The sequence below is a fragment of the Megalobrama amblycephala genome, linkage group LG10 (assembly GCF_018812025.1).
Source record: "Megalobrama amblycephala isolate DHTTF-2021 linkage group LG10, ASM1881202v1, whole genome shotgun sequence".
In the NCBI taxonomy this organism is placed as follows: Eukaryota; Metazoa; Chordata; class Actinopteri; order Cypriniformes; family Xenocyprididae; genus Megalobrama; species Megalobrama amblycephala.
This window is the reverse complement of record NC_063053.1, coordinates 36,057,810-36,073,011: the sequence shown is the minus strand read 5'-3', so window position 1 is coordinate 36,073,011 and position 15,202 is coordinate 36,057,810. Positions and strand designations below refer to the sequence as shown.

General features: G+C 39.8%; 1 protein-coding gene across 1 annotated transcript; it reads right to left on the bottom strand.

The window, feature by feature from the left end:
* Window positions 1-6,690: 6,690 nt before the first annotated feature.
* klhl31 (kelch-like family member 31) lies at window positions 6,691-14,171 on the bottom strand. Its single transcript, XM_048205918.1, has 3 exons — window positions 14,033-14,171; window positions 10,385-11,584; window positions 6,691-8,583 (listed from the first exon to the last, which is right to left on the bottom strand). The coding sequence occupies exons 2-3, from the start codon at window positions 11,554-11,556 to the stop codon at window positions 7,851-7,853; spliced, it is 1,905 nt and encodes a 634-aa protein (XP_048061875.1). The 5' UTR covers window positions 11,557-11,584; window positions 14,033-14,171; the 3' UTR covers window positions 6,691-7,850.
* Between the last annotated feature and the right edge of the window lie 1,031 nt (window positions 14,172-15,202).

Below are 15,202 nucleotides of genomic sequence, written 5' to 3'. Positions count from 1 at the left end.
ATTTAACAGTTAAGTTAATCGCTTAAGGCACACAATACTGCACAAAATAAAGCGATCACGAAAACTCTCTCCGTCCGAAACTCGTACAATCTGAGCCAATATGAACTAATACAGTAAAGTGGATATTTACAGCGCATCACCAGTTATATTTGGTAATATACTGCCACCTGTTGGCACATTTGTGTAATTTAGAGCAGAGATTAAGTCGTGATCACCACAAAACAACTTTTGTTATCTCGAGATCACGAGAAAAATAAGTCGTGATCACCACAAAACAACTTTTGTTATCTCGAGATCACGAGAAAATAAGTCGTGATCACGAGAAAACAAGATAGAAAAAAATAATCCATGGCCGTTTAGGGCTTACGTACAGTGAGGCCTGCATAGCCAGCAATGACATTTCCTCTCTCAAGATCCATGAATGTACTAAAAACATATTTAAATCAGTTCATGTGAGTACAGTGGTTCAATATTAATATTATAAAGCGACAAGAATATTTTTGGTGTGGCAAAAAATAATAATAATAATAATGACTTATATAGTGATGGCCGATTTCAAAACTGTTCGATATCTATAACGAAGGTCTTACGGGTGTGGAACGACATGAGGGTGAGTAGTAAATTACATTATTTTTATTTTTGGGTGAACTAACCCTTTAATTACTTACATAAAACATTTACTAATGGTTATTTTCTTTCATTATTATTATTATTATTTTATTACCATTATACAGAACGTTCCCTAATGGTTATTTTCTTTTTTTTCTTTCTTTTTTATAAACCTATTATGTAGAACATTCACCAATGGTTATTTTTAGGTTTTATTTTCAGAACCATGTAAAGTATTATTTATTTATACTATTCACCCAAAAATTAAAATGAAATTACTCACCCTCATGTTGTTCCAAACCTGCATGAATTTCTTTGTTCTGCTGAACACAAAAGGAGAATGTGGGACACACCCCATTGACTTCCATAGTATGGAGAAAAAACATTCTTTAAAATATCTTCTTTTATGTTCAGCTGAAGAAAGAAACTCATACAGGTTTGGAAGAACTTGAGGGTGAGTAAATGATGACAGAATTTTCATTTGTAGGCGAACTTTCCCTTTAGACCATTGTAAATGCTCTTGTGTGACACCTGTACAGATCTTGTATTGAGGAATTCAATAATGTGAATGGAAAAGGGCGAATGAGGTTAGTCTACAAACCCGATTCCAAAAAAGTTGGGACACTGTACAAATTGTGAATAAAAAAGGAATGCAAACTGTTTAAACTGAGAAAATGTATCATTTTAAGGGAAAAATAAGTTGATTTTAAATTTCATGGCATCAACACATCTCACAAAAGTTGGGACAAGGTCATGTTTACCACTGTGTGGCATCCCCTCTTTTTATAACAGTCTGCAAACATCTGGGGACTGAGGAGACAAGTTGCTCAAGTTTAGGAATAGGAATGTTGTCCCATTCTTGTCTAATACAGGCTTCTAGTTGCTCAACTGTCTTAGGTCTTCTTTGTCGCATCTTCCTCTTTATCATGTGCCAAATGTTTTCTATGGGTGAAAGATCTGGACTGCAGGCTGGCCATTTCAGTACCCGGATCCTTCTTCTACGCAGCCATGATGTTGTAATTGATGCAGTATGTGGTCTGGCATTGTCATGTTGGAAAATGCATGGTCTTCCCTGAAAGAGACGACGTCTGGATGGGAGCATATGTTGATCTAGAACTTGGATATACCTTTCAGCATTGATGGTGCCTTTCCAGATGTGTAAGCTGCCCATGCCACACGCTCTCATGCAACCCCATACCATCAGAGATGCAGGCTTCTGAACTGAGCGCTGATAACAACTTGGGTTGTCCTTGTCCTCTTTAGTCCGGATGACATGGCGTCCCAGTTTTCCAAAAAGAACTTCAAATTTTGATTCGTCTGACCACAGAACAGTTTTCCACTTTGCCACAGTCCTGACACAACGCCTGCGCTTCTGGATCATGTTTAGATATGGCTTCTTTTTTGACCTATAGAGTTTTAGCCGGCAACGGCGAATGGCACAGTGGATTGTGTTCACCGACAATGTTTTCTGGAAGTATTCCTGAGCCCATGTTGTGATTTCCATTACAGTAGCATTCCTGTATGTGATGCAGTGCCATCTAAGGGCCCGAAGATCACGGGCATCCAGTATGGTTTTCCGGCCTTGACCCTTACGCACAGAGATTGTTCCAGATTCTCTGAATCTTTGGATGATATTATGCACTGTAGATGATGATTACTTCAAACTCTTTGCAATTTTTCTCTGAGAAACTCCTTTCTGATATTGCTCCACTATTTTTCGCTGCAGCATTGGGGGAATTGGTGATCCTCTGCCTATCTTGACTTCTGAGAGACACTGCCACTCTGAGAGGCTCTTTTTATACCCAATCATGTTGCCAATTGACCTAATAAGTTGTAAATTGGTCCTCCAGCTGTTCCTTATATGTACATTTAACTTTTCCGGCCTCTTATTGCTACCTGTCCCAACTTTTTTGGAATGTGTAGCTCTCATGAAATCCAAAATGAGCCAATATTTTGCATGACATTTCAAAATGTCTCACTTTCAACATTTAATATGTTATCTATATTCTATTGTGGATAAAATATAAGTTTATGAGATTTGTAAATTATTGCATTCCTTTTTTATTCACAATTTGTACAATGTCCCAACTTTTTTGGAATCGGGTTTGTATTACTATTAGGTCAGAAGTCACTTCCTGTACATTCACTTTTATCATCATAATTATGATTTTGCATCATCATACTGTGTTAGCTGCCACTAGCTCCAACGCCCATCAGTATTTTTGCTTTGTGAACTTTGGAGTCTAAAGTTAAAGCTTTTGTTACTCAATCATTTCTGTGCCTCTAGCTGCACCAAATGGAACTGCAAAAATAATAATGTCTGTCATTGGTCAGGCAAACAGGAAGGAAAGAAATCTCTCTCTCTCTTAGGCATAACATTATGACCACCTTCCTAATATTGTGTTGGTCCCTTCCTAATATTGTGATGGACTCCTCTAGACCCCTGAAGGTGTGCTGTGGTATCTGACACCAAGATGTTAGCAGCAGATCCTTTAAGTCCTGTAAGTTGCGAGGTGGAGCCTCCATGGATCAGACTTGTTTGTTCAGCACATCCCACAGATGCTCGATTGGATTGAGATATGGGGAATTTGGAGGCCAAGTCAACACCTCAAACTCGTTGTTGTGCTCCTCAAACCATTCCTGAACCATTTTTGCTTTGTGTCAGGAGCATTATCTTGCTGAAAGAGGCCACAGCCACCAGGGAATACTGTTTCCATGAAAGGGTGTACATGGTCTCAACAATGCTTAGGTAGGTGGTAGTACAGTGTAGTTCAGTGCTCATAATGTTATGCCTGATCGGTGTATATTCTTTTGTGTTCAACAGAAGAAAGAAACTCATATAGGTTTGGAACAACTTGAGGGTGAGTAAATGATGACAGAATTTTCATTTTTGAGCGAACTATCCCTTTAAACCTCTTGTGTGACACCTGTACAGAGCTTATATTGATGAATTCAATAATGTGAATGGGAAAAGGGCAAATGAGGTTAGTCTATTACTATTAGGTCAGAAGTCATTTCCTGTACATTCACTCATCATCATCATAATTATGATTTTGCATCGTCATACTGTCTGTTGCCACTAGCTCCAACGCCCATCAGTATGTTTGCTTTGTGAACTTTAAAGTCTAAACTGCTTACTCAATACTGCTTTACTCAATCATTCATGTGCCTCTAGCTGCACCAAATGGAGCTGCAAAAATAATAATGCCTTTCAATGGTCAGGTCTCTCTCTCTCTCATATATATATATATATATATTAGGGGTGTGACGAGATCTCGTGGCACGAGATCTCGCGAGACTAAACTGTGACGAGATTTCTCGTCGAGGCGAAAAGTAGTCTCGTGATGTTGCCATGACAGAGTGTTAGGATGATTAGGAAAGAATATGCCACCGCTACGTTTACATTTTGCCTCCACTGTCGTTTTGCTTTGTATTTAAATAAAAAAAAACATTTAATTCAGTTGGATAACGGTCGCCGCCGCTCCATATTTACAGAGTACGCGCGACCGTTGAAAGTGAAAGTAAACGCGCGCGCGCGCATTCAAACGTGATTTCAATACCCCACATTTTGAAAGCGGCTCACTGATGAATACAGATATCTCTCAATATGAAACCTATTTTAGGCTGGGCAGCGTAGTTGTAACCATCTCCTAGCTCTGTATCAAAGAAAAATTTGGTCTTATTTGATCTTTGAATATTGAGAGAGTGCGATTATGGTTGCACTTATTGTAAAGTGTTACCATAAAAATGAATAACAGTTTTCTCTTCTTATTATTTACTAGTACAAACAATGAGGTTTCATTTGTTAACATTAGTTAATGCACTGTGAACTATCATGAACTAACAATGAATGACTATTTTTATCAACTAACAAACAAAGATTAATAAATACTGTGCAAATATATGCTCGTTGTTAGTTGATGTTGGTTAATACATTAATGTTAATAAATGAGACCTTATTGTAAAGTGTTACCATTTTTATTTATACTGTTTTTATTTCTATGATCAGTTTGTGGAGAGGAGTTCAGTTAGGAGGTCAAAAGTTGTAGAAGTTCATAATTCAGTTGAGTTAGTGGCAAAACCTTTTACATTACTTGAGTATTGTTGTCTTTTACTGCATAGTATTCAGTTCAGAAAGTAGAACTGAAATGACATTCATTCAAAATGAAATAAAATTCATTACAGAATATTTTTTCTCAGGTCTCTCGTCTCGTCTCAATATATATATATATATATATATATATATATATATATATATATATATATATATATATATACATACATATACATACATACATACATACATATATATATATATATATATATATATATATATATAAAACCTTATTCCCTATAGTGCATCCTGGTGCCATGTGTTTCCCAAGTAAGAGACGCACACGCACCGGGCCATCCACGTGATCCACGTAAAAGAAAACATGATTCATCAGACCAGGCCACCTTCTTCCATTGCTCCGTGGTCCAGTTCTGATGGTCACGTGTCCACTGTTGGCTCTTTCGGCGGTGGACAGGGGTCAGCATGGGCACCCTGACTGGTCTGCAGCTATGCAGCTCCATACGCAACAAACTGTGATGCACTGTGTATTCTGTCACCTTTCTATCAGAACCAGCATTAACTTCTTGAGCAGTTTGAGCTACAGTAGCTCGTCTGTTGGATCAGACCACACGGGCCAGCCTTCGCTGCCCACGTGCATCAATGAGTCTCGGCCGCCCATGACCCTGTCTCCGGTTCACCACTGTTCCTTCCTTGGACACTTTTGATAGATACTGACCACTGCAGACCTGGGAACACCCCACAAGAGCTGCAGTTTTGGAGATGCTCTGACCCAGTCATCTAGCCATCACAATTTGGTTCTTGTCAAACTCACACAAATCCTTACGCTTGCCCATTTTTCCTGCTTCTAACACATCAACTTTGAGGACAAAATGTTCACTTGCTTTCAGTTAATCAACGCAAACCAATGTCAGGAGGTATAAATACAGTAGACTTACCTCTGTTCGTCTGACAGTTCATCAGCATCCCTCCTCCACCCCATCTCCTTAATTCAGTTCTATCTACTTTTACCTCAACTGGGGGGAGTACTCTGGGTTCCCTCCCCCTGGACAGCACGCCAAATACGCATCATGTGAACTCATGGACAGGTGCCGTGATGAAGAGATAATCAGTGTTATTCACTTCACCTGTCAGTGCTCATAATGTTATGCCTGATCGGTGTTAGTCTTGTGTAGCCAGACCTTTAGACTGACGGCAGAAGGTCTGGACTCTATCGCAGCTTTCATTGGCCAAGGACCGCCCAAGAGGACGTTTGACTGACATGTAACGCAACCAATCACAGTTCGTTTTGCTCCGCGTAATGTTTAAGAGCGTGAAAATGTAAAGTTGACGTCCTTGCAATAACAGACCGGTGTGCATGTAATAAATTATTCTTTCAAAAATGTACTTTTGAAACTCATGCGCTCATTGTCACAGTTGTAAACACAGTGGTGTTCTTCTTCCACGAGGGGGTTTGGCGTCAGCAGTCAGCATTTGTTTCCAGGTGGACCGTTAAAGTACGTGACACACACGTCTCCTGGACATCCTGTAGAATTCAACCAACCAGATGACGACTTCGAATGTCCTGAAGTGTTTTCAGTTAAGTGTGCCATATGAGACTAGATTGGTGTATATTCTTTTGTTTTCAGCTGAAGAAATAAACTCATACAGGTTTGGAACAACTTGAGGGTGAGTAAATAATGACAGAATTTTCATTTTTGGGCAAACTATCCCTTTAAACCATTGTAGATGCTCTTGTGTGACACCTGTACAGATCTTATATTGAGGAATACAATAATGTGAATGGGAAAAGGGTGAATGAGGTTAGTCTATTGCTATTAGGTCAGAAGTCACTTCCTGTAAATTCACTCATCATCATCATAATTATGATTTTGCATCATCATACTGTGTTAGCTGCCACTAGCTCCAACGCCCATCAGTATGTTTGCTTTGTGAACTTTAGAGTCTAAAGTTAAAGTGTGTGTGTGTGTGTGTGTAGTCATTGTCTGAAATAGAAAAATGTCAACAGCAACGTTTCTTAAGAAGCTTTAATAAATATGCAGAGCTTTATTATTTGACAACATGTATTACAGTATGTATATCCTAAATGCAATCCAATGATTTACATTGATAAGCAATGTCTTATTAAAGTAATAAATCAGTTGTGTCCAGTTGTCACATTTCTGTTTTAACCAGAACATTAAAGTTCATGAACCATCAGTAAACAAAGCAGATGTCTGTATTTGTCCTGTAGACAGTTCAGGCCAAACCTTCTTTTTTTTTAAACAATTATTTATTTATTCAGTTTTCAAAAAAAAAAAAAAATGCCACCACTGTAAATCCTTTTATTCCCTATATTCAGTGTTTTCACATCATCACACTTTCTGCTTTTGTATTTTTACAGTGCAAACTGGGTTATAAACAGGGCCACCGCTACAGTTTTACAGGGCAGGGGACACCTTTGTTATTCCCTGGGGCCTAATGATTGAGAACTAAAGACAATGTTTGTGTCATCCCTCCTGCAACCAACCCTGCTTATAATTGACTTGCTTGGATTTCCAAGAGCCAGCAGCACTTTGGTGGTGTATTACATGATTAAATAAACTGTCCGGCTGCACAAACACCTAAAGGAGTAGGCGAAATGAAAAACCTAGTGTATCCAACATAAATATGAATTACAAGCTTGCATGTGTACAGTGCAATAAGAATGGCAACATTAGAAAATAATGCTTTAATAAGTTTCTGCATCATTGTTTGTTAATCAAAGGAGAATGTCTAAAATGTTGTAATTAACTCACTTTGGGACTAATTCAATCATAACTGGAGAACTGGCCCCACTTTGCAATGAAAATGATGACTTGATTTTACAGATATGCATTGTTTGTATGCATTTCCTTTTCCATCTACCTCCAAGCCAAATCTCTCTCACTTTCCATGTTCCCACAACCTTTGAACCATCTTTAAATAAATGTTAAATCAATCCTTTTTTCCCCCCAATTTTAAACAGTGGCTTATATAAATAATTGTCAATTTGTGATTTTCTATGTTGTGATTTGACATTCAACATTCCTGAGATTGCTATGAACTGACAGTCTTAGCATCTGTGAGAAAAGTTGACCTTTAACAAATAGTAATAAAAAAATTGTACTCAATTACAACTAGAAACATTTCCCCACTGCTCTCTCGCTCCTTATATACTAATTGGTGCAGATGACACAGAGCTAGCCCTCGACTCTCGTGTTTTGCGTGTGGGGATGGTCACAACACAACATGAGATACCAACCGTAGCCTCTGGCAATTCGTCGTCCTCAGTCCAATCGTTAAGATCGGGGTTAAAGACCTGAATACATTTTTTATACTTCTTCTCAATCTCATTCCACCCACCCAGGAGGTAAATCTTGTTATTCAAGGTGGCAACGCCAGCTGTGCTCACCCCTGTGAGCAAGGGGGCGACGTAGCTCCACTGGCCATTGTGAGGGTTGTAGCATTCAACCGGCAAGACGTCTACCCTCTCGCCACGTCCGCCCAGTTGGCTGCCGCCGAGGACGTAGGCACGATCTCCGACGGTCACTGAGCAGTGCCATCCTCTCGGGCTGCTCAGGCTGTTCTTATCCTGCCAGCTATCGGTGGATGGGTCATAAGAACATACGGCGCGAGAGTAGGCATTGTTAATGTAACCGCCGCTAACCAAGATCTTGCCGTCGATAACTGTGCTGGCATGGCAACATCTAGGGACTTCCATTGGAGCTTTCATTTGCCATTGGTTAGAGGATGGAACGTAGCACTCGACAGATGCCTGGCAGCCTTCAGAATTGCGTCCCCCTACAGCGAACAGGAGGCCATTGAAGGTGTTGAGGCTGAAATGAGTGCGCTTTTGAATCATGTTAGCCAGGTGGATCCACGTGTTGAATCGGGGGTCATATCTGATGAGAGAAATATTCATAAGTGATGCATCACTTTGAAAACATTTTCGAAGTTGACAATAAATGAAAAAGCCATGAAATCAAAATTGACCATTCTTATTTTTTTATGGAATATTGCAGTATTTATTACAAATGATTTATATGTGCACATCATAATTTTTTTATTCATGTGCCCTTTGATCAAAATAACTTCCACTCCCTCTTGCAGCAACATCAGCCCTGTCCCAAATGGCACACTTAATGTGCACTTGTGGTCTTGTGGACTTACAATAGCTGCTGCATACTTGTGTCCATTAAGTTCACAAGACCGTAGGGTGTCTCAGTTGTCATTTTAGGTTTCAGAAGGAAGCTCGCGCACCCTTCGCAGTTGATACTCCCCCCTGTATGCGCACTTTTGCTAAGCCCACAAGCTCCACAGCAGACTTCTACCTGACAGTCAAAGTGGCATTACGTCACAAAAGTGTGACTCAGAGGAAGATTGCAAGGGCTTAGGATTCCATTTGGGACACATTCTTAGGTCTTGTGGATACCGCGTGCGCATGATCATGAAGTCCACAAGACCATAGGGTGTCCCATTTGTCATTTTAGGTTTCAGAAGGGTTTTAGGTTTAGGTTTCATTTTAGGTTTCTTCCTGACAGTCAAAAAGTTATTACGTCACAAAAGTGTGGACTCAGAAGAAGATTACAAGGGCTTAGGGTCTCATTTGGGACAGGGCCTTACGGTCTTGTGGACTCACAATGACCGCCACATGCTTGTGATCAGGAAGTCCATGAGACTGTAGGGTGTCCCATTTGCCATTTTAGGTTTCAGAAGGCTGCTCGTGAGCACCCTCTTTGTGGTCAGTTTCACCCTCGATGCGCACTTTTACCAAGACTGCAAGTTCCGCAGCAGACTTCTACCTGACAGTCAAAGTGGCATTACGTCACAAAACTGTGATTTTAGGTTTCAGAAGGGTGCTCGCGAGCATCCCCTTTGTGGTCAATATTAGCCATTGATGCGCACTTTTGCTGAGCCTGCACTGAAGTAAGCTCTGCAGCAGACTTCTACCCTACAGTCAAAGTGGCATTATGTCACAAAAGTGTGGACTCAAAGGAGATCACAAGGGCTTAGGGTTCCATTTGGGACAGAGCCTTACAGTCTTGTAGCTCATGAAGTCCACAAGATTGTAGGGTGTCCCACTTGTCATTTTAGGTTTCAGAAGAGTGCTCACAAGGACCCACTTTGATATCAAAATGCGCCCTTGATGCACACTTTTGTCGAGCCCACACTAAAGCGATCTCTGCAGCAGACTTCTACCTGACTGTCAAAGCAGTGTTACATTGCAAAAATGCAGACTAGTAGGAAGAAGGGCTTAGGGTGCCATTTGGGACAGGGCTCTGAGGATGTCTTTACTACCGTGAGGGCGGGGCAACCTATCTCTCACATCAGATCGACCAATAGCAAACCACAACCATCCAATTAATTCCCCATAGATAAAATCAAGCCCCGCCCTACATTTGTTCTTGTTCGGGAAGCCGCTTCACTGAGAAATATGTCACAATAGGGATGAAAAGACTATTGCAACTTCTGTTTCATGTTGAATTTAAGCTCCAGAAATGTATTTTAAAAAGTGCAACATTTCGACAGGTGTTTTATTTAATAAACTTTCCCAGAGCTTAATTTCAGAGTGCAGACATCCGTTCTTCTTTTTCCGTTTTTTGTCCTGCACCTGAGCCCAATTCTGGGTTTTGGATGTGCACACCTATTTATTTTTATCAGTTGATAATAAAGCCGTTGTAAAGAAAGGATGCAAAATCTTACCTGCTGAAATTGCTGACGGCATGTTTTGCTTGGTTCCTTGCATCATTCTGGTCTTCACCACCAGCCACATAAAGGAAGCCATCCAAAACAGCCACACACTGATTGAAGCTCTTTGCGGGCATCTCCGTCAACTTGTTCCAGACATTGTCCTCATCCCTGTAGAGAATGTCCTTGCTGAGAGATTTTTCGGTTAGCGCAGGCCGTCCACCCACCGTGAGCAGTACTCGGAGGCCGCCGCGGACCTTGGTTCTTCTGGATTGCAGAATATTCTGCTGGAATGGCAGCAGGTGGTAATTCATGGCATCGACCAACAGACGGTGGCACTCGGAATCTTGCATCATCCTGGGAACGTTCTGTACGTGACTAACAAGGTCCTGGGGTGTGATGGTTCCAAAGCGAATGTTGGACAGCAGATCAGGAGCATACTTCAGTCTCTTCTCATCAAAGTCTAGCCACTTGATCGCAATCTGGAAAGCTGTGAGCTCAGAGGGCAATTGAAGAGAGTCGTCTGTGAGAAATTCGTTGATCTGCTCGTAGGTGAGCTTTAGGAACTGTTCCATTTCCGAGAACTCGATGAAGTTCTCCCGCATGAACTTCTGAGCAGCCTCTTTCGTCTCTTTCAGATTGTATGTGTCAGCGATGTTGACAACATACATGCAGTTCTCCACACTGGTCTCCCGCATCAAGAAATCGCTGCACATCTTCACCAGAGTATGGATCTGCAACAGCATGGCTGCTGATATCGTGCTACCAATAGTGTACAGTGACAAGGTGAGTTTTCCAGAATAGGCATATGTGATGACTGTAGCCAGACCAACTGGGGACAAATCACTTAGCTCAATCTTCTTGAGGGAAGGATCCTTCCTGAGCATGTTTTGGATATACTCGCTGCAGGAAGCCATCACAACCTTGTGAACGTCAAAGGACTTGGACTTGGTTGCGACAGTCAGATCACAGAGGAAGCTGTCTTGCCTCATGTGGCCAAGACCCTCCAAGAGATTGGGTGCATAGGCGGCATCAGAGACCTCTGTTGAGATACAACTGAAGCCATTGCCACATTCCAGGAGAGTGTTGAGCCCATTGATTTTAGTGGGACTGTCCTCTACCATAATTGTCATTTCATTGATATCAGCTTTGCTCTTCTTAGCGGCCTTGTTCTTTTTGGGTGCCATGACTGTAGTGATGGGTCACAGCCAAGACCTAAAAGAAATTTTGACAAAAAGAGAGCACATTTTAACCATTTATATAAACTGTACTTTCATATAAAAACGATGTTAACCAATATCCAAGACTGGGTGGAGCAAAAGTAATAGCTCAAGAATTGATTTTTGAAAAAAACACATTCACTGACCATATACAAATAGCGGGATAGGATCTGTCCACCTAAAAGTGTATAGTGGTTGCAGACTGGGCACAAATTCAATCTGGATCAGAATGATCTAGATTTGTTTCGCTATCCAGAATTAGGTAACCCATCTTGCTTTTGTGATGGTTTTTCAAAGCAAAATTAAGTTGGATCACCCTGATCCAGATATATACTTTTTCAGATTACCAAATCGAGATTACCAGTGCTCCAAATGAGATTACATTTCACAATGTAGGCTGCTAGGAATGTAAAGAACACCAGGTAGAAGAGTCAATGTGGGATTGCTTTAAGTGCTTTATTTGAAGAGAATGAAAACAGCATAAACAAACATCCCCTTCCATTTTCAATTTCCTTTAAACAATCAGACCCCTACAGAGGCACCAAAGGGATATTGTAATGGAAAAAATATGAGATGGGAGAAAAATTATATATTCCAAAGCTTTTGAGTTCTTTCACAAAAGTTTAGTATTTTCCCCCCAAGAAACTCTCAACTGCATTCACTCTCAAAGAATTCAAAATGCAAAGTTTCTCTAGAGCACGCAAAACATTTGTGAGAGAAAGCAAAAGCATTAGACTGAATTTTTCTTACCATTTCATATTTTTTCCTCATCACCATATCCCTTAAAGGCAGGGGTGTCCAAACACTGTCCTGCAGAGTTTAGCTCCTCAACACACCTGTCTGGAAGTTTCTAGTAAGACCTTGATTGGCTGGTTCAGGTGTGTTTGATTGGATTTGGAGCTAAAATTTGCAGGACAGTGGCCCTCCGGGAGCAGGATTGGACACCCATGCTTTAGGGGCTCCATACAAATCAGGATAATCCTGGAACAAAGCCATCCCAATCTTACTAAAACATTTTGAACAACACATACTGGCGGTTTGATCCAGATCAAAACCAAGATTGGATTTTGTGATCTAATCTGATTTTAGAATTTTTTTTTGAACAACCCATTTTCAAGATTTGATCCAATCCAGTAGCCGAAATCTGATCAGATTACTTTTTAACAACAGGGCCCTGCTCTGAAACAATTTAAGCAAACAATCTATTCAGTTTTGAGCAAGAGATCTTTCAAACACGGTCACATTTAGCAATTTATCAGTTAATTTGCATAACATTTCAAGTATTTTCAGCAACAAAACACATTCTCATACTGAACCTACAGAGCTGATAAGGGGACGTGGTGGAAAAAAATATGAGAAGGGAGGAAAAATAATAAGTCAATGTTTTTGGGGTTCTCTTGCAAATGTTTTGTGTTCCCAAAGAAACTTTCGCAAAACATTTGTTCCCTCGCAAAAACGTTTGTGTTCTTTGCAAGTGAACGCAAAGTTTCTCAGGGGAACGCAAACATTTTGCAAGCAAATGCAAAGTTTCTCGGAGGACAGCAAAAGTTTTTGCGAGGGAATGCAAAGTTTCTTGGGAGAACGCAAAACATTTGCGAGAGAATGCAAAAGCATTGCCATGTGATTTTTCCTCCCATCTCATATTTTTTTTCTTCACCATGTCCCTTTAGGGGCTCCGTAGTCCCAGTCCTCTTAAGTCTGTAGTGTAGTGACACATTTCTCATGTCAAAACCATGTGTGGCGGTGTTGCTTAAAGGTTTTTCCATACTATGGAGGTCAATGGGGTCCATCAACTGTTTGGTTACACACATTCTTTAAAATATCTTCTTTTATGTTCAACAGAAGAAACTCATACAGGTTTGGAACAGCTGAAGGGTGCGTAAATGATGACAGGATTTAAATTTTTGGGTGAAAATTAGGATCATTCTAACAAAAAAGCAAACAAACAGAAAAACAGGTAAACCAAAAGTCATCTCAGAAGTGTAAAGCTTCAAACTAATGCTTATTAAATACCAAAATTAACTCTTAAGAGTTGTTATCGCAGCAGCATTCCTCTCTTTGCATCTGTCACAAGTTATCACAACTAGGGCCAAGAATAGACAGGCAGTGTATCATTGCTGTTCCTTTTATAGACTCAAGTCATTGAAACCGTCCGTCCTTTCAGCATTAACACTTTTTTACTTTTTTTCTCTGTAAAAGTAAAATCATTTATATTCCTGTGATCTATAAGAGGTTCACACGCACATGTATATGTTTGTGTGTGTTGCTTTAATTACTTTAAATAACCCAGAACACTCTAGTCTGAAATCTATAACGCGACTCCCAAGAATCCTACAGTCAACTCCAGAACCTCACAAAGCCAAATTTGTGAAGAAGATGCTCTTTGTTGTGCTGCAAAGAACCACCGAAAACCTTTGGTATAAAAACAGTATAATGAACTTACCGATGTCGAGATGAAGTGGGTGCAGGAGAAGGACAGACTTGCACCTCAAAGTTGGTGTGCAAGAGAGAGAGAGCCGCTCCGCCAGAGGTCCGAATAGAGAGCAGACTAACTCCTCCTCTCCTGCGCAACGGGGAAATGTGATTGCGCAAATGGTGCTCCGTTATTTCAACAATAGGTCATAATTAAACAACTATATTGGCGTGAAGAGCGTTTGATGGACTGATTCTGTCAGGCAGGTTTTACAAGAAGGATAAACATTAAAACACATAAAAAAAGAAAAGCAGGACACGTGTATTTGGGTTGAAAACAGGTGGAGCGCAGCTGATAAACACAACTCCAGAGGCGTTTTCAAAGGTCAATCTACCTTTTAACTTGACACACCGTATTGAAAACTAATACATATTGCAATACATATTTTAGTACGTATTGAAAACTAATAGTAGCTAGGCTACTTAGCCTATTTGGTTTCCAGAGGGAAAAATTGGCAAATTGTTTTATGCCTGTATTATACAGTAAGATCATCAACTATAAAATACTCATTCTGTTTGGATTTACTTGTGTTAAAGCATCCTTAAATCATCAAAAAAGCAAATGATTAGTAATAGCCTACATTTACAAATTAATATTTTTATAAATGGAAAATACCATTAGTGCAGTTTTTATCTTTATAGGTGACAAAGTGACACAAGAATGCATACACTATCATTATAGTATATCATTGATATATAGGGAAATCATTTAAATAGATGTATTTTCTTAACCCTTCTTCATAATATTTTATAAATCTTAAGGATTTTTTGTTATTTATATAACAAAGATATTTAAGTGATATTAATTCAGTTTTGAAATGGGGATAGGGTGGAATATTATTTGCAAACTTTTGTTTATGAATAAAGAATTTGCCATATAAAATAAAGAAATTAACAATGTACTCTTGGGGTCTATTTTTGTCATCAATATAATAAAAAATAACGTCTTTTAGACTGAAAGAACGAGGCTGAATTGAACATATAGGAGCCAAGGTCGGACCAAAATTGCTTGGATACAGGGCAATCATAAAACAGATGTGCAGATGCCTCCTCTGCTAGTTTGCAAAAAGCACATGAGCTGTCAATGTCCAGATATTTAGAAATATTAGAGTTGACAGGATACATTTTATGTAAAATTTTG